This window comes from Cricetulus griseus, chromosome 2 (genome assembly GCF_003668045.3).
Source record: "Cricetulus griseus strain 17A/GY chromosome 2, alternate assembly CriGri-PICRH-1.0, whole genome shotgun sequence".
Classification (NCBI taxonomy): domain Eukaryota; kingdom Metazoa; phylum Chordata; class Mammalia; order Rodentia; family Cricetidae; genus Cricetulus; species Cricetulus griseus.
The window spans coordinates 443,464,522-443,484,077 of NC_048595.1; the positions used below are offsets into that span (position 1 = coordinate 443,464,522).

Genomic DNA, 19,556 nt, shown 5'->3' on the forward strand with positions numbered 1-19,556 from the left:
AATGAGGTGAACAAAACAGGAGTTTCATTTGGTTTGGAAAAAAAAGGTTAAAACTATTTCAAACCTTTACTTAACAGAACTAAGAAAGGATGAGTTTTAAACTCTCAAAGAACTATTACATGAAGGACATGGTAACAGAAAGCTACTTCCAGGGACAGAGAGCCTGCCTTTGAGTGTCTGTTCCTTATCCTACACAGGCCTCAATCCCCCATGGCGTCTGCATTGCCCTTTCTGACATGCAGGTGGGTAGGCCCTGGAAGGAATACTGAGTCCACTCAGGGCAGAGCCTCTAGGCCATCTTCCTGCCTCAGAGCTCATGTGCAAGACCTGAAGATCTTGACTCCCTTCTCTAGGCGGGGTCCCATGGGCTCCACTCACATCTGTGCCGTGTGTCTGTGCTCATCTGGCATGCCTGCTGTACCTCAGATCTGGATTACTGGTGCAGGAGACTGCCCAGGTTCGACCCCGAGATCTAAGCTTGCATTTAGTTTTCATTTGCAAATTATAAATGCTGCCTTGCACAGGGCTCTCTGGCTGCAGGGCAGTGCAAATCTAAATCGTTTCAAGTCTGGCCAAAAATTTGCCCCGAATTAAGAGATTGTAGCCTATTTACAATACAAAACAAAGTAACTGCAGGAGGGCTTGGTGGTGGTATGAATAGATGCCATCGATTCTCTTTCTGACGGGGCAATTTTCAAAGCAGCGATTTCTGTAAAGACTCAGGAAGAAAACAATTTTGTTTCATTTCCATAACAGAATCCAGACCTCGGCTTCACCCCAGGATCTGTGATCAAACATGGTACAGGTTTGTCCAGGACAACTTTGGCCATGTGCTGGCCCAACACACAGTGATGCAGTGGGACTCTAAGGGTCAGAAGATCAAACAGGAGGCTTGGTCCCACTCTTCCATCCCAGAGGACGGGGTACAGCAGAACCCTTGCCTCCTGAGGCTGGGTTAGCAGTGAGGCTAACTAAGGCTATCTGTGCAGATGCAGTAGACACCTTGATGGCATCCTTTGCCACTTGTGTGTCTCAGTGTTTCCCAAGTGACTAGTTGCTCCTGTCACCTGGCTATAGAAATGGCTATCACCACAAACCAGAGACTGTCTTACAAATGTCACCTGACTCACAGGTGTCCTACAGAGAACTTTGTCAGGAGTACAAGTTAGTGAGTGGACAGAACAAACCCACTCTGCCCCAAGAAGCCTTTGTGGCCTGTGTGGACATGAGCACAGAGCTACTGGGGATGTAGGCTCAGATGCAGTCTACATAAGGCTGCACAAGAGCTGTGGACTAGCAGGGCTCCAGATGCACTGTCAGACAACCTTTACCAAAGAAAGGTGCCTGAGTTTGGTGGAAGAAAAAAAAAATGCTCCCGGCTCTCAGTTCCTTTGAAGCCCCACATGGCCCCGCCTGGCCCATAGTACTGTTTATGGAAAACACCTGGCAGCCATTACCCACTCGAGAGAGCAAGGCAATGATTTCTGTGACCACTGGGGCTCTGAGAACAAACAGGACATTATTTACACATTAAAGAAATACTTACCCCAACACCACCACAAGGAAGCCTGACAAACACGGAGGTCAGTGAGCCTATGGGGAGAAGATGGGGGTCAGAAGATCAGGGGAGCTTGGCTCTGGGGGTGCCCAGCCCTTAGTGTGCTGTGAACTCAGGGTAAGATGGTCCTCAGAATCCCACTGGCTCCACTGCAAGGCTCCACCACCAGGCAACAAGTGCAAGGAAACTGGCTCTGCCAGAGCCTGAGAGGAGCAGGCTTTCATGATTAGGCCACAGGAGGTGGGGGTGGGCCTCTCAAGAGTTGGCATAGTTCTGCACAATCCAGACATCACGCTGCCTAGAGATCCTGTGGACAGGGAAGCTTGTTTATACCTGAGAGTGTTCCTACTAAAGCACAGAACCTCTTCCATTGAGTGTTGGCAGATCTGGGAGTTAGGGGAGGTTCGCTGTGTCTACATGTCTGTCTTGAGTTCCAACTATGGATCCGAGTAAATCAGCCTTTTCCTGGCTGGCATCTCGGGGCAATGAGCCACTATAGGCAATGTAGGAACAAGGTCATACTTGCATGTTCCTTGCCATTACCAGTCCTCAAATTCATACCGAGGAGACAGTGCTGATGTGGCCTCCACTTCCTGCTGTTTATTGAAGGCTAGAGCCCTGAGGTCCTACCTAGGCCAGCTTCTTACCACTCCTGCCCTTCTGCCTCAAATAGCTAAGCACCTGCAGCCTAGGTTCATGGCTTGGTCCTTATTTGCATATGCAAATATGGGAGGCAGGACAGGAGCATTAATGCATCTTTCCCCCAGTGACAGGTGGGAAGCAAGTAAAAGTGCTCTCAACTTTGCACACACAAAGTTCTTGTAGCAGAGGGAGATCTTCAGGGGGTAAGAGCTGGCCTCGTAGGGGAGCTGTACAGGAAGTACTATGTCAAACCAGTGTCTTAAATGGTGGCTATCCTTTCCAGAGATGATGAACACACAAGGAATGGGGATAGGGTAGGTGGGGAAAGTCTGGGTCTTTGAAAAAGGCTGGGAAGGAGGGGTGTATATTACAACCCCCAGGGGCTGAGAAACAATGCCAAAGAATGAAACTCATAGGCTGCAAATGCTTCTGTTCCTCCCGCTTGCCTGGTGGCCTGGTTAGGTGACAGTGACAGGAGGGAAGCAGAGCACACCCTAGCTCTCTGGAGCCTTGAAACATGTCACCTAGTCCTCTTGCTCGCTCTTCATCTCAGTTACTCCTGAGATCCTTGTAATCCGGCAAGAAGTACCTTGCAGTTCTAGCACAAAACCTATCCCCTCCTTCCCCTCCTGCTTGGCACTACTGCTAGGACCAGGTGTCACAACAGACCTGGTCCTCTCCTTGCAGCTGGCCTTTTGTCCCATTCTGGGAAGACTGCCTCAGCTTGTCTTTCAGCCTGGGGACTTTCTCCTTTGCTGATCTTGCTTTGGACTTTCACATTCTCCAACACCCTACACTTCCTCCTTCACTGCTACCTTTGTCCACAGTTCTTCCCTCTTCAAGGGCACCAAGTACAGCATTGGTCTCCAGCTGCCTGGCAAGCACTGTCCTGTCTGCTCCTGACCTGGTGTGGAGCCCACACTGGCAGCCTAGGAGGGGCAGTGGCTTTGTAAACCTGAGTCCAGCATCAGTTTTGAGAGCACTATTTGCTGGGAGCTCTCAGTGTCCTCTGGACTGGTCAAGCTCCTGCAGGGGAGTTCCCTGTCTTCTGACTGAGGGTGAAGGTGATGTAGAATATACTAAGGGATTACATAGAGCCCTAGTTTGTCAAATCCTACTTTTATTGGACAAAGACCCCAGTGATGAGGCAGAATAGGTCTCTGCTAGCTAGAACATGCCCATAGTGAGGCTGACTGATAGGGCCAACACACAGCTTCCTAGTCTGCAATCAGTGGCCTCAGTGTGGCCAAGCCTAGGACTCTCCATGCCTCTTATCAGCCTTCCCCACAGAAATCTTAGAAAGGAACTGCAAACAGGGCAAGTGCTGGGTGCATCTGGTGTCAAACAGTCCTGAGCAGCTTCCAGAATTGGCTGGAGTGCCAGGCTTCTCTGTTCCCATGGCCTTAGCGGGAGCCAATCTTCCTGTCTTGGCAAGCCACATAATGGCCCCAGCTGCAGGGATCAAGGGGTGGAAACTTCACTTGCAGCAGATCAAACCCGGTAGGGATGTAAGGAAGGTCTCGAGTACCTAGAAGTTTCTTACTGTCCAGTTTCTGTCTGTTGAGAGGGTTTGTGCCATAGAGGAGTGTGTGGGCCTCCGAGTGCACTGTCTGCAGCTCTTCCAATGTGGCCTTCCGTCCACGGATGCACTGTGGGGTCACAAGGTAAGAACATTTGTGTTAGCTCAATCTCTAGTTCAGCAAGGCCAGTGTTCCAGAGGGAGTGCAGTTCCATTATGAGGATGGGTATATGATTACTAGATTATTGAAAGGTAGAGACAAAACAGTACATAACACAATGCGTAACAATATTTTTAGGGCCGGTCATTGGTGGTGCACACCTTTAATCCCAGCACTCGGGAGGCAGAGGCAGAGGCGGAGAGGCGGAGAGGGGCGGAGAGAGGCGGAGAGAGGCGGAGAGAGGCAGAGAGGCAGAGAGAGGCAGAGAGATGAGAGCAGAGAGAGAAGAGAGAGAGGAGAGAGAGAGGCAGAGAGAGGCAGAGAGAGGCAGAGAGAGGCAGAGAGAGAGAGGCAGAGAGAGGCAGAGAGAGAGAGAGAGAGGGGAGAGAGGCAGAGAGAGAGAGAGGCAGAGAGAGGCAGAGAGAGGCAGAGAGAGAGAGGCAGAGAGAGGCAGAGAGAGAGAGAGAGACAGAGAGAGGCAGAGAGGCTGAGAGGCTGAGAGGCAGAGAGAGGCAGAGAGAGGCAGAGAGAGAGAGAGAGACAGAGAGAGGCAGAGAGAGGCAGAGAGAGAGAGAGAGACAGAGAGAGGCAGAGAGGCTGAGAGAGAGAGAGGCAGAGAGAGGCAGAGAGAGAGACAGAGAGAGACAGAGAGAGGCAGAGAGCAAGAGAGAGAGAGACAAGAGAGAGGCAGAAGAGCAGAGAGCCGAGAGCAGAGAGGCAGAGAGGTAGAGAGGCAGAGGCAGGCAGATCTCTGTGAGCTCAAGGCCAGCCTGGTCTACAGAGTGAGTGCCAGGATAGGCTCCAAAGCTACACAGAGAAAGCCTGTCTCAAAAAACAAAAACAAAATACAAAAAACAAAAACAACAACAAAATTTTTAGGTTGCTTGCATTTGAATCTTAGCTTTGAAAAACATTTAAAAAGATAATTCTAGTTTTCAACATGTTACCCTTCACTGTCACACAAATGATTTCCAATGAATTATTACTTTCTGAAAGTATGGTCTGGGCTTAAAATAGCAGGAAGTGCCAGAGGTGGGGCAAGCTGCCTAAGCTCATTCTCAAGGGGACTCAAGCCACTGCTTCTAGTGTTCTCTTAAGACCAGCTCTCTGTGTCCCTCCCTTGAGCATGGCTGAAACAGCCGAGTCTGTGCTTGCATTAGGAGGTGGCTACAAGTCCTGTGCTCCTTTGCAGTTGGTAAGTTCCTCAAATCAACTCTTGAGCTACTTTCAGAGCTCTAGAAACTAGCAGATGAGTGCCAGCTCTTCAGCTGAGGTAACCACTTAACTAGCTGGACAGCAGGTTATGAAACAGACAAATATTTTATAGGGAAAGGGCTCCTTGGGGGTCAGGCAAAGTAAAGTCCTCCTCACTCAAGAAACTGTTGACAGGATCTGTTCTCCCGTTCCTGACCATTTGTCTGGTCCAGCAGGCGCTGACCTAAGTGGTGAAGAAGTTAAACCAACATGGTGTGGCCCTGGTTCTGCAGGCTGGTGGAGAGGCTTGGGCCTACAAAGATGACTTCTCTAGGTCAGAGCCAACGTGGGTGAGACAACCCACAGGACCCTCTAGTATGTGCCTACCCAGAGTGAGGTACAGTTGCCTACCCAGGCTCCAGTTGCAATGTCAGTAGTTGGGAGCCTTTGGAACATCATAGCATCGCCTACTTGAGAGCCAGGAACTGCCGTGATGAGCTTCCCTTCCTATGTTTGGATTAGGGTACTTAGACCTAGGAAGCTGGTCAGTGTTTTTACTATTGTCAATGGTTCTACACCCCATCTTGTCCTAGTCAACCTCTCCCGAGGCTCCTGCCAACTCTGCTCTGACCTCATAGCCTGCTACCTAATAACACTCTGCCAGTCCTCATCTTCCTCTGCCACTGGCCCAGATGTGGCAAATGTCTCTTACACCTTCACAAAGGCACAATGGAAGGTGAGGTGAGGTGGCGGGCTGTCCTGCTTTCTCAGATATTTCTACTCTCATCCCTGCCTGAGTCTACTTGCTTTCTTGGCCGAGAATCTGCCTCACAGTCCCTGCCTGGGATGGGACAAGACATTAGTGAATGCTGGCAACTGCAGAATGCCTCAGGGCAGCACCTGGATGGGCAGGATGGAAGACCACTTGGAACAAGAGAGGAAAGAGTTTTCTTAGGGCTTGTGTACACAGACCAATGCTGCCCCCCAGTGGCATAGCATTCTGGATAAGATTCCCAAGGCAGGTGCCTGGGGTCTCACCTCACCCTTCCCTGTTTTCCTCCCACCCAGAGGGCCACCAGGAGCAGGTGTGGGCCTGATATTGGGACATCCCCAAAAGTGAGGTACAATTTGAGTGGTAAGGGACATTGGGGCCATGTGAACCTTGGGATGACCTAGACTCTGAATACTCCAGTGTGTAAGGGAGGGCAGGTGGGCCCACAGAGAGGAAACAAATGGCAGCTGCTCCATGAGTCACTTGCTAGTGCCTTTGAGACCCCTGTGTTCTATCCTATGCTGATGTGCAGGACAACTTGAGGGCAAAACAGAGAGGGGATTTCCAGGCTGAAGAGAGGCCAGAGCCGACTCCCCTGGCAGGTACTGAGGCAATTCTGTGGGTGATGTCAGGCCTGCTGAACAGATGGGGAAAAGAAGACCCACTTGAGACTACCAGCTCCCAAGAATAGAGCCCTGGTCCCTGTGCCTGCCCTACACAAACTCATCCTCCTTCCTCAGCATAGGACTTTTGAGTACACAGGACCTGGAACTGCACACCTGCTAGGTCATGTGTGAACCATGAGAGGCTCAACATGACTTTGGCCAGGGTCCTAATATATGTGACCAGCTCTGCTGTGGCCAAATGTGGGATAAACACTGGGCCCCACTGGCAGGTAGGCCAGGCCTCATGAGAGCAAGCATGGAAGCTGGGGACACTGAGGACCTGTAGCCAGATAGACAACCCTACTAGAGCTTCTCCACACAGCCCCTGGGCAGAGGGCCTGGCATAAAGAAACCACAGGTAAAGCTAACCAGGCCAGGGGGTGGAGGGAAAAGGCACTTTCCATGCCTGCCACTGCCTCATGGAACCTAACATCTGAGGGAGAAAGGCCCAAAGCTCTCCACACATCCTCAGAGAAGCTTTCTGATGTTACATCTGACGAACAGTCTTCATGATGCTAACAGGACATGTAGGCTGTCTTCCCTCTGGGTCTTGGATCCTTCTACAGCATAAGTAGGGATGCGCACACTGTTCAGCCACAGGAGCATGCTGGGAAGTAACTAGGAAGAGGGTAGGGACAGCCATGGAAGGACAGCCTGATACTGTGGGTTTGAGGAGCACAGCACAGTGGGGCAGCTTCTGTAGAAGACACAGAGTCTTAGGGAAGCAGTTTGGACTCTGCCATGGGAAACCCCCAAAGGCTCATGGAAGGAAGCTACACGCCCACCATGGTACTACTGGCCCTGCAAGGGGTGGGTCTGGCAGAAGGTGACTGGGAAATGGAGACTTCATCCTTACACGTTATTATGATTCTCAAATGAACAGGGTATCACAGAGAAAGGCCAGCTCACACAGCAGAATTTTTTCTGCTTCTCTGTCAAGTTGTGGCTTAGTCAGGGGATTCTCAACAGATGCTGGTACCTTGGTTTGGACCCTCCAGCTACCAAAACTGTGAGGTGGTAAACAGACCTCTTTGCTTTATTAAAGTACAGGTATTCTATCACAACATAAAAGGTGCCAAGACAGGCTTCTCAGTAGCCCATAGACAGCATGGATGGGGATGAGAAACACAGGCAATGTTTCCTGAACTGTCTCCATCACTATAATGTGAAAATGGACTGCCAGACACTGTGAATAGAGCAGGCCGGAGGCCATGTCCATGAGCAAGCAATGCAGCATGCGTTCCTCTATCACCATAGAGAGGCTCCATACCTCACACTTGCCACGGAGGCCAGTCTCCTGCAGGCGGGACCAGATGCTCTGGATTCTCCCAGCATGCTCTGGGTGGCTGTTGGTGTTCCCACAGGTGCACTGATGCTTCAACATCAGTGTGTCATACACAAGGCCTGCAGTGGAGCAGAACTGAAGTCAGAGCAGTGCCCAGGGCTCAGCCAATCAATGTCAGAAGATGGCCCCTGGGACTAGCAGAATTTCCAGGAGGGAACAGAGCAAAGTTGGTTCTTAGTTCAAGTTCACCCTACCCCTTTCCAAGCTGATACAATAGGATCCAGATTAAAGCAGAATGAGAGACCCAGCATTGCCCAACTCTGCAGCTCAGAAAGACTGTGGCTGCACCATGAGGTCAAGTTATGGATTAAAAGGTGACAAGGGATCTGAGTTGCCTATGGGCTACACTGAATTCTAGGAATGACAGGTGTTGGCCCTTCAAGGCTTGTCTGCCTGCTCACTGACTAGGCTCTGCATTAAGCAGGTCTGTTGGGTAGGCACTGCACAAGGTTACCACATGGTCCAGGCCAGCATGAGTTTTGTGGCTTGCCAACAGATAACTTCCAGAGAGGTGGACACAGGGTAGGAGGAGGCATGTATGTGTTCACTCAAGATGGACACAAGAATAAACAGGAGCCGGACCTCATGTGTGAGATGCACAAACACGCCTATCTGAAATGAGCAAGTACATGAATACAGCTTAGAAGCTGCTGACCACAGAAGTGCGTCAGCCATGACTGATTTCACAGAGCGGTAGACAGGAAGGTCTCTTCTGACTAGCCACAGAGGACACAGAGCACTGTTTACATGCAACTTGCCACCAAGGTATGACACAGTTCTCCTATCTGAGTTGTAGCCCTTTAAGGACACACTAATTTCAACCAATGGTCAAGTGCTCATAGACAGAAAACTTGGTGGGTTTTGTGAGGTACAGTTTTAATTTTTTTGGACTAATATTAATTTCTAGGTATTACTACTGAAACTTCTCCCTAAACAGGAAGTTTCCTTCTCAGAAAAGAACTTGGCTGTAGCTTCAGTCTTCCACAAGAAGACATTTTATAAGAGCCGTGAAGGATAAAGCCATTCATTTTCTTCATTAGGAAATGTTAAATCAAAACACTATGAAGAACCATCCTAGCCTCCCTGCTTGTCACTGCAGGGAACTATTGGAAGAGGTGATGTGGCCATTTTGTGGGGATAGTTTTCTTTCCCTGCCTCTATGCTTCTGTGGTCCATACTTCTGCTGAACTTGCTCCAGACCTCTGGATCTTCTAGGCACAAGCTAAGGGGCCACCGAGACAGCATTTCCAGCCCGCAGGGCAGGTGCAATGGCAGAGGTGAGAGAGGTCCAGAGTTAGTTCCTGCTCCAGCAGAGCTATCCAACAACCACTGTACAGGGGTCACTGGGACTCATGACAATGCTGCTGTCCTAGACTTGGTTTAGGGGAACACCTGCAGAAGGTTAAGGCTGCTATTGCTGCTGGCTAAGAGTGGGAAGCTGGGAAGCTCCATGATGGCACACAGGGGGAGAGAAAAGAGAAGGCAATCTTCTGAGCTTGTGGCCAGCCCCAGAATAACATCATCATGGTGTAGTGTCAAGATCAAGTGTGGCTCTCAGGCCTGGCATGGTGCTGGCTGCTTGTCTATGGACAGCGTGACCTGGGTTCTTCCCAGATTCATCAGTGGCTTCTGCACAGCCCCAGATTGCCCCTGACCCCTGCTCCCGCCATCAGTAAGAGGCTACAAGTTACCTGTGGTGAACCTTGGTTTGGTGGGGGGCTCCTGGACTGACATGGGGAAGGTGGCAGATGCTGGGGAGGATTGTGCCCGGGACAGAGGTCTGTGGCTGCCAAATGATACAGGGATACCAGCAGCCTCCATAGATGCCTGGTAGTTCCTTAGCTGGTGGATCCTCTGCTGCTCCAGCAGGAGAGCTTGCTGCAGGGCAGGAGAGAGGGAGGGCCATTAGTGGCAGAACGCTTCCCACCAGTCTGTGTCAGTTTTTACACAGTCACCCCTAAGCAGTGACAGGCCTCTCCACTGTGGGACAACTAACCATCATGCCTCCTACTGTGGGCCATGATCTGAGTGGAATCATAGAGGAGAAGACACTAAGTACTCTCACTGGCTCTGCTTAAAAGGATGAGGGGAGGAGACTTGCTATCTCAAAGGCCTACAGGGAGGTGTGGTCCAGGTGGAGTTCTCCGAAGAGATGGTGAGCAGTGGTGGAGGGGCTGGTAATGGACAGGGGTCAGGTCCTTGGCTGGGAGAACCACTTCAGCCATAGTGAAATGGAACAGTGAATACACACTGCCACTCCTCCACAGGTTCTTCTGGTACTCAAAGAGTGATTAATCTGTGGGCCAAACTCAGCAAGAGAGTACAGACAGACACGGAAGGGCCAGCTCTATACTGTCCGATGTGTTCCTGCCTTGGCCTCCAACCACACTAGCATTCTCAAAATAGGGAAGCCAGAACTGTGAGGGACATAAAGGGACATGTTACTAAGGGTTTAGGTGCCCAGGAGAGAGGACTGGGTTGACAAAGATACATTGTGGGGGAGGGAGAATCTGACTGGGTACCTGTGAAATATGGGGTTACCACTCAGGTGATTAGCTACACTGATACACTGAGGGATGTGGACCCTGATGGGGACTCTGGGGACTGGCTGAGGTACATGTCCAATGGGAAGTGAACCAGCTGGGTGGAATGAGGCAGATGAGATTCCCAAGGTTGACCTACACAGAGGCTGCTCCTTGTGTGAATAGAGGAAGCCACTTTCTAGGGCCCCGAGAAAGCTGAAAAAGGACACCATATCATCCCACACCACTGCTGCATGTTAAAAAGGAAGTCCAACTCCTTCCCATCGTCACAAACCTCGCCCCAAGTCCTATTTGATAGACCGATCTTATGGCCTTGGAAAATGCCCACTCCTGGGAAGCAGGGCCCAAGCCCTGGGCTGTGAGCAGAGGAGGGCAACTTTATCTAGGCATTTTAGTCTCCAGCAGACGGTAGGGAGGCTCAGAGCCTCCTGTAGGAGGGCCACAAACACCCATGCAGAAGCCGTAGGCCCACAGCCTCCTCAGCTTGCATCAGACCATTAAGCAGCTGATCTACTGAGCTGATGCCTCCTCTGTGCACTTCCACAAACTACTCTGTGTCCAAGGTCCCCTTGAAGGAGTTTCCCTGGTTCTCGAGAGTACACAGGGTAAGGACTCCCAGGGACTGTCTCATGATTGGATCATCTGGTGTCTACAAGACACCAGTCTCAAAAACAGTTACTAAAATACTCTGACCTACATCTGTGTGAAAACACAACACTGGTTTTCAACGAGGGCAAGTAGGTGTTGGCTTCCTGTGAGGGTCTACTCTAGATATGACAAAATATGTCCCCATGTTCCTTTGGGTTCATCAACCCGATGCAGTAGACAGTCCTGGCCACTAATTTTCCTGAGTGCCTGGCTCGTAAGACCCATGGCATTCATCACCCTTTTAATTCTACTAGACTTTAAAGAGCGGTGGCTAAGTATTCCCAGAATCAAATAGGCCACCTTTGCCTGAGACAGAGGAAGACAGCAGAGTTCGGTACTGGGGACAGACTACCGACCTATCCCAATGTAGGTATTTAGGAGAATCTAAGCCACTCTCATGCTATGGCTGCTTCCTAGTTGTTCGAGGAACCATATGAGAATGGAAGTTGACAGGTGTCTGCTGGAGGAACCTTGATGTTTTGGTATTACCAAATGGTATGGAGAAGCATCTAGAGTGTCAAGGGACCAAGGAGGGTGTGGCTGGGAGAATCCTGGAGTCCAGCAAATAGGGGTATATGCCCTAGAACAGGACCCAGGCATCAAGTACTGGATCCCCTGGCTTCCCTGTCACCCCTGAGGCAAAAGCAGCCTCCCTGGGGGTTCCCTGGCTTCTAATCCAGGGCTTCACATGCCCTGTCCGAAAGTCCCTAGTCTTTCTAGACAAGTGCCGGTTTATCTTTCACTGCAAGTTAACAGACACTCACCGAGTGTCCTCTGTCTTTGGCAGTCTGATACTGTGTACTTTGCCCTAGACTTCACTGTCCCTCTCAACAGCAGCACCAAAGTTTCAGGCTGAGCAGACCCTGACTCTTGTTTTTGAGACATGGTCTCACTACGTAGCCCTGGCTGACCTGGACCAGGCTAGTCTGTCTGATTGTCTCTCCAGTCCTGGGACTAAAGGTATACACCACCATACCCATCTCCTTTTTGATTAACACTTCAACCCCCCATTCCAACTTTGGTGGTTAGGCTGAATCCCACCAACGCTTACTTTTCTATTACCATCTACCGCCTCTCATTAAGTGAGTTTTGTGTGCCCATGTTCAAGAAGGTACATGAATACCTTCAGAGGGCGGGTGTCCAACCGGCAATGAGAGTATACAATAAACACACCCCACTGCCTGGGAAGGCAGGAAGATGGCCAGGGCCAGAACAGTGAGTGTCTGTGATTCAGAGGATGGAAGGAGAATCTGAGTCAGCTGCCTGCTCCCCTCATTCCACACCTGTCTGAAGAGCAGCTCTTGCTCAGTGGCTGGACGCTGGCTGGGGTCCACCTCTCGAGTGGCCTCCACCTCCTCCTCCTCACTCTCAATGGGTTCCTGCTTGACCTGCACACCAGCTAGGGAGGGCTCCTTCTGCCCAGGGAGCCGATCTAGGTAGGGCTCATCGAGCAAGGCCTGGTGTTCACGGAGCTCCTCCTCCGTCTCCTCAGGGTGGCTCTCAGGCTGCCGGGGTGGCTCGCTGGGTTTGGATATCATCTGCGATGCAGAGGACACAAAGGAAGTTAGGACAGTCAAGGGTCTAGAATAAGCTCCTCCGCACTCCACAGGACAGGTGTGCTCTACCAAGAACCTGTGTGACTCAGGGCTGGCCAGCACCATTTACCCACATAGCAGGGACCCCAGCATCATCTCAGATGCACAGGAAATGATGCTTGGGGCTAAGGAGATGTGGCCTGCAGACAGGTACTAGGTGTTGGGTGTTTATGCAGGGATTCTGTGTGCCAGGACGCAAAACTAAGTCAGGTTGAAGGCTGTAGCTCATTGTGCAGACCCCTCTACACAATGAGTAAAGGTGAATAGGAGAGAGGTCAGGTGAGCAGCCACGGCTGCTGAGACAACATCCTCCCCAGATGCCACCAGGCAGGACATACTATGGCTACAGGAGAAGCGCAACAGAGGCAGACATCCACTAGCCTGCGGTGAGAAGTCAGTACAGGACTGGGCGGGCCCAGCAAGTTCTCAGAGGCTGCCTCTCTGAAAGCTTAGCAAAGTCCTACAACGAAAGGACCTTCAGGATATACCTCAGTCTGGTGGTACCCCATCAGAAACACATGCCAAGCTCCCCAGCTAACTTTTATGAAGGTACCACTTGGCCGTGTAGGCACGATTTCTCCAATTTTATTCTCAAAGCCTAGCATGCTGGAGATCTTATTCCTAAAACCCCAAGACACAGAGGCAGACAGGTAGAAGGCTGACGGATGAACTCTGTGGGACACAGTAGAGTGACAGTGGCACTTGTCCTGTACCTTAAGCATTCTGGGTATGCACATTCATACAATGGGATGGCTAGTGAAGTCCCAGACACGTTAACTAGTACGGCTGAGATTGCGCTACACTGTACACATGCAGATCGGCATACTATAAACGGCCTCAATACAGCTACGTAAAGCCCATGCCAACTTAGTGAGCTGTCAAGCCTCTCCCCAGCTATGGGAAGACTTGGCAAGCAGGCTTCAACCAAAGCACACTGTTAACTATTTGTTCCACTTCCCAGTTTGTGATGTGCTAATGCCACCTTACTCCTGTGTACCCCAAACTCCTAACTGTGGCTCTGGGTGGGGAAAAGGCAGGTGACATTTTGACAAGCAGCACGTCTTTCCTGCACCCTGCTCTCCCCAGCACCAGGACCTCTAGAACAGACTACCATTGCACAGGGGGCATAGGTGTAAAGAGGTGGAAACAAGGCTATGGATGCAGAGGCAGACCACGGTGATCAGAACATGGGAGAGGGCTCTGGGTGGAGAACAGCAGGGAAGTGAAGGTACCGTCTGGCTAGACAGGCTGAAGTATACGCACTGTAATGCAGATGACAGCGACTAGGGATAACTCCCTTCAGGAAGTACTAAGTAGAGGCAGAGGTAGAAAGGTAGGCCTAGAGCACAGATGCTCAAGCAGCTGGGGAGCAAGACTGGGGCCCTTTCTTCTCCTTCTTCAACCACCCCCCCACCAGACAGACAGACACACAGACACAGGAAGGAAGAGCAGGTAAAGACAGGTGGAAAGTGGTATTGTCCCTCTATGGCTGGCCCACCCAAGGTGACTGGACCCTCAGGAACTCAGGTCACTGTAAACACTCAGCTCTATGTGGTTACAGATGTCCACGGATAGTAGCCCATGATGGATTGGAACCCAGGTCCCTATTCTAGGGAGGCACTCGAAAACAAAACAACTGTTCAAAGTAGGGCACGGCAGGTGGAGGCTGTCACAGGAAGGGTAAGGGTGTCTTCTGAAAGGAGGAAGCAGGGCAAGTGTGCTGGCTGTGCACAGACAGACTCATTACTGGGTTTGTTCAACATCATCTCTATGTTTCAACACCGAAGAAAGATGTCAGAGGAGCACAGGTAGCCCTCACCTCAGCATCTATGGTCCAGCTAAGGGGGAAACAGACATATAGCCTTTCCTCCGATATGTTTATGTGAACAGCTGAGCCCAGTGACCCCCAAAACAATGTCCTAGGGTACCACAGTTGACTCCTAACAACTTTTGTGCCCCTTTCTGGCTTGGACATGTGCTGTGTTCTGTTTGGTGTCATGGTTATTCAGTGGCCCCTGTACTGTCCAGGGTTCTGAGTACCCTCTGTTTCTCAGAGATTACAGTTCCAGGGCTGCACCGGACAACATCCAATTTTCCTAAAGGCTGGAATCTGCTGTGTTAATTTAGGCGATACTGAAAGTGACACAAAAGGTAAAGAAATGTCCCCTAAGAACCCTTGGACAGGAGCTCCTGTCAGCTGCCTTTTCATCTTAGTGCTGACTGTGGCTGAGGAGGGTGCCTCTGGGAAAGGCGGGGTGAGTGTTCACATCAGCACATGTTTGTAGGGCTCTTTTATTTGCTATGCCTGATGCTGGAAAGCTCTCAGGCTTCTTGCTTTTGGTTTCCTGTCCCTTCATATGTCAAGTAGCCCCCACTGCCAGGAGGGGCTTCCCTGCTTCCTCTCCAAGTTGGGTACAGGTTGCTGACAATGTGGGAGCTCACTGGTGTCACACAGGCAGGTCTACAGCCTTGGCAGGGGCCAGGCAGGCAGGAACTCTAGAGCCAGGAGCAGGGAGGCTCTCAAGGGGCCACAGTTTGGCTAGGCTTCCCTCCAGAGGGTGCCTATGAGGGATGCTGCCATGGCAACAGGGGCCACTCAGAACCCTGTCAGTGATGCAGAACAGGCCCATGGCCTGCAGTGAGTAGGTCGCTCTGCTCAGCACTGACGCAGGTGCTGGTGCAACTAGGCTTTGTGAGCCATAGTCACAAGCAGGGATATGCTCTCTCCCTTTTTGAAATTTGGCCACAGAGACCTGATCTTAATGCAGAGCTGGATTTGGGAAGCAAACCTGGCCTCGGGCAATATGACAAGAGAAGCCAGGGGGAGGCAAGCAGCAGCTCGCAACATATCAGTTTCTGTCGTCCCCAGTCCTCTGGGACATCAGTGCCCTGGTTATCAAGGGATGAGGACATACATATTACCACATCCACAACAGCAGGAGGAAAACACCAGACTGGAGTTCAGAGTCAGAATCCCACTGGCAGGCACAAGGCATTTAAAAACTATTGGATATTCTCATAAATAAACTACCCACAGGAGTCAAGTTCTCATATTCAAGAGAGAGTAAGACTCAGGGAGGCCAACACTTTGCCTGCATAAAGACCAAGTGATCTTGCATTGCTGCAAGAACTGCTTTCAACAATGGGGAAGAGACACCTCATTACCCCTTTTTCCATGGAAAGAGGAAGGCACATGTATGAGCACAACTTCCCACTTTTCAAAACAATCAGCAGCAAAAAGGGTTGCTTCCCTGCTAGGCTGGGCACTGCGCTCATCCCTTAGACAGCCTTCTTTCCCTGGAAGGTTTCTTCCTTTAGCATGCCTTTATGAAGCACATTAATGCGGGTGCGGTGTGCATGTCAGGAGCCAATACCCAGTCAGGTACTCTGGCTGCCAATCGAATCCTCAGCAGTCAAGTGGGAAGCTAGTTCAGCAGCCCTGTTTTATCCCTTGGAAAATGGGAACGGCCACAAAAGACAGCTGAAAACACAATCCTAGAATGAGTAACTACTCATGTCGTATCTTCAGAGCACTGGTACTTTAAGATGGTGGCTGGATGCACAGTGGGCAGTGAGCCCAGCTGTGGTCTCCACTGTGTCAAGCAGGGAGTGGATGGCCCTCAGGGAGCAAGCTTCTCACAGAGCAGGGCGGGCACGCTGATACTGAACCACATAGTAGAGAGAACATCACTGTCTTCCTGGGAGTTCCAGGAAGACATTGTATAAACATTTCAATCAACTGTCATTTGCTATCACAAATCAATCATGTAACAAACCCCAGTGAGATTACCCAGCTTCTGAAGTCATCTTCAAGAATATGTCATACGTGAATGGGTGTTTCCTGTCTTCATACCTCCTACTGCACCACTCAGGTAGTGACATAATGAAATTAGTAAGCCTAGGCTGGCATTAGCGAGGATATGAAAGTGCTTTTGACACCTGGGATTGTACATACTTGGCAGGAGCCAGTCTCACCCCTGGCAAATGCCTTTCCTGTGTAAACGGTGGTATGTCTGGAGCCCCCAACTTCTAACATATTCAGAGTGCTGAGCATAAGGGTTGTAGGCTAAGGGACTTGGGAACTGACAGTATTATGTTTGAATGGCAGGTGGGGCCTGGCTGAGCCTGTGCTGAGCATGTGGTCTGCAGCAACTTCCTTGAGAAATCAGCTTGATCCTGGACTTCTCAGCTCACAGCAGAGACCAAGGTGGGATGGGTGGGGACAGGAGCCACTTGTCATCCCTCTATCCTGGGAGTAGGTGGAATTAGGCCTCTGAAGACGTCTCTAGACTGGAGACCCCTCTGTACATGCACTCATCTTCCAGGACAGTCTCTCATCCCCAATCCTTTCCCACCTTCCATGGGGAACCCACAAAAGGCTTGGACCCTGACAGGCAGACGACCAGTGATGGGGTGCCTTCATCTCAATCCTTTCTCATTTACAGTTTCCTGTGGTCAAATCAAATTCTAAAAATATTAAACAAAAAATTCTTGAAACAAATAATTTCTAAGTTTTAAGCTGAACACCATGACGTATAGCATCATGAAACCTTGCATGAACCCACTCTGTCCCACAGAGGATGGGCACCACCCGCCCTAGTGCACACGCACTGTGTGGACCACTCTCCTACTCGGTCAGTAGCCACTTTGATTCTCAGTTTGGCTGTTGTTCACAGGGTTCTGCTTCCTAGTTTCTGGCACATACTGAGTACTCTGGAATGTATCCTACTCCAGATATCTAGAATAAATGTAATTCTTAAGTCCTAAACTCCACACTTTTAAACTGAACAGCAGAGCACATTACAGAACTTTGTAGCTATCACTATAACCTAGCTTGAGAACATTTTCATTACCTTTAAACATACATAAATGCTGTACCCACTGTAGCTCTTGACAACCACTAACTTAATTCATGCCTCTTAGGCAGCAGTTTTCATCCTGTGGGTGGTGACCCCTTTGGGAGCTGAGTAACCTTTTCACAGGGGCTGCATATCAGACATTTGCATTACGATTCACAACAGCAGCAAAATTACAGTTATGGAGTAGCATGAAATAATGTTATGGTTTGGGGGTTCACCACAACACGAGGAACTGTATTACAGGGTCACAGCATTAGGTCTAAGGCTTTGCCTATACCTGTGAGTGAAACACAGTGGGGTCCATTCGTGACTGGTTTACTTTCCCAACTGCCAGGTTTTCGGGTCTATACCTGCTGCAGGACCCCATGATAAGAGGGGTGTGTTCTGTCATCAGTCACCACAGGATGTCACCTGGGGATGTTCCATCCATCATCTGGCTGCTATGAGCAGTACAGATGAGGTGTGTGGAGAGGCGTCTGCAAGACATTTCCATTCTTCTTGGAGGCCAGCTGCAATGCACTCATCTGAGTTCATACTGAAGCCACCCAACTGACACATTTGATGGGAACATATTAAGTCCCTCCATTTCTCTACTTGACAGGACCACTGTACTAACTTTTCCCACAGCCTCCACCTGTAGATGGAGCTGAGAGGCTCTGGACAGTCTGCGAGTGTGCAGACCTTTACAGGATGCCTGGTCTCAAGCTGCCTCAGATGGTGTAACTCCCACATTTAAGTGATTGCAGGTGCCAGGTGACTTGAAAAATATGCTTCAGGGACTAGGTGCCATTGTAAAGTTGTAGGCCTCAGGTTAAGGTCTGCTTAAAGATCTACTTGGCAAATGGCTTTAGAAAATCCCTCTGTGGATTGCCCCACACAACACTGCAGAGGCTTCTTGCACAGCTGTACTCACAGACAGACGGGCTATAAGGAAGGCTGTGGACACATCTGCACAGCAGCTCCACACAGCAGCACAGCTTCCTGGGCTTTGGACCACGCACCTGAACATGTGCTTTGTGTTCTCCCTGCCTTGCTTTGGCCACTCAAGGTCAGCAGAGGGGCAAGGCATATGGCATCTGGCTCTAGGTAAGCAGTCCCAGAGGGAAGGCAGCTGGGCAGACCCACCTTGCTGAGGTGCAGCTGCTGCTGCTGGAACTGTTGCTTGTGCTTCTCCAGGAACTGCTGGTGCTGCTGCTGGATCACCAGGTGCTGCAGGGCCTGTGCGTTCTGCGGCAGGGGCGCTGACTGTGTGCGCCCCAGGGGGCGGTGCTGCCGCAACTTGTGAATGGATGGGGACACCCTGTCCGCACCAACCAGGGACTGTGTGTGGAGGGGCAGCGCCCCCAGGCCTGAAAGATACCAGTCTGAAGATAATATGGAGGAAAAAAAAACAGCAGAGGGGAAGAGGAAGAAGAGAGGGAGAGACGCTGTTGAGTAACCAGTGGAGAAAACCACATGCCTGCCAGCCCAGGTGCCTTCTATGAAACATGACTTTCTGCAAACAGGTCCAATTCCAGCTACAGGGTGTTAGCTTGGAGCCTGGGCTTCAGGGTGGGCAGAGTGTAATTGAAAGCAAGGCCACCTGAAGATCCCATCGATGCAGGCTCTCCAGGAACTCTGACAGAGGAGCGCTCCAGAAGTGTGGCAACAGCCTAGCATCAGCCTACCACACCTCTCACAGGTGTTCCAGAGGATGGCTGCTCTAGCTCTCCCACACACCCAATTGCCAGAGAGAATGCAGAGACAAACTGACAGTGAGACCCTGTCTCCATCAGACACCCAGGCACTGTCAAGACCTTGAGCTTCAACAAATCCCACCACTTTGTATCAGACACAGAGTGGTATCGGGAAAGGAGGGGAGGGTGGCACAGGGAAGGAAGCAAATCTTCTCCAGGGGCAGGAGAGTGGGGCTTCACAGAGAGCAGGCAAATTCAGTGAGAGCACAGCATGCAGACGGTGGAGAGCAGAGGCAGCAGCTGCAGGACAGTGGGCAGACGTGAGCTCAAAGCAGTGGGAAGGGCCTAGAGAAGAATGTTTGCTTCCACATACTTTCCCT

At 50.7% G+C, this 19,556-nt stretch overlaps 1 protein-coding gene across 16 annotated transcripts in view; it reads right to left on the minus strand.

The window, feature by feature from the left end:
• Positions 1 to 19,556, minus strand: part of Hdac4 (histone deacetylase 4) — a 255,535-nt gene that overhangs the window by 32,469 nt on the left and 203,510 nt on the right. For 12 of the 16 annotated variants that reach the window (XM_027397619.2, XM_027397617.1, XM_027397621.2 and 9 more), the window contains 6 exons: positions 18,626 to 18,864; positions 12,330 to 12,584; positions 9,547 to 9,733; positions 7,781 to 7,914; positions 3,729 to 3,849; positions 1,547 to 1,593 (listed from right to left, as the gene is read on the minus strand). In XM_027397619.2, the coding sequence (XP_027253420.1) occupies positions 1,547 to 1,593; positions 3,729 to 3,849; positions 7,781 to 7,914; positions 9,547 to 9,733; positions 12,330 to 12,584; positions 18,626 to 18,864 (983 nt within the window). The remainder of the gene's footprint in view (positions 1 to 1,546; positions 1,594 to 3,728; positions 3,850 to 7,780; positions 7,915 to 9,546; positions 9,734 to 12,329; positions 12,585 to 18,625; positions 18,865 to 19,556) is intronic. The other 4 variants (XM_027397622.2, XM_027397610.2, XM_027397612.2 and 1 more) reach the window with 3 other exon arrangements.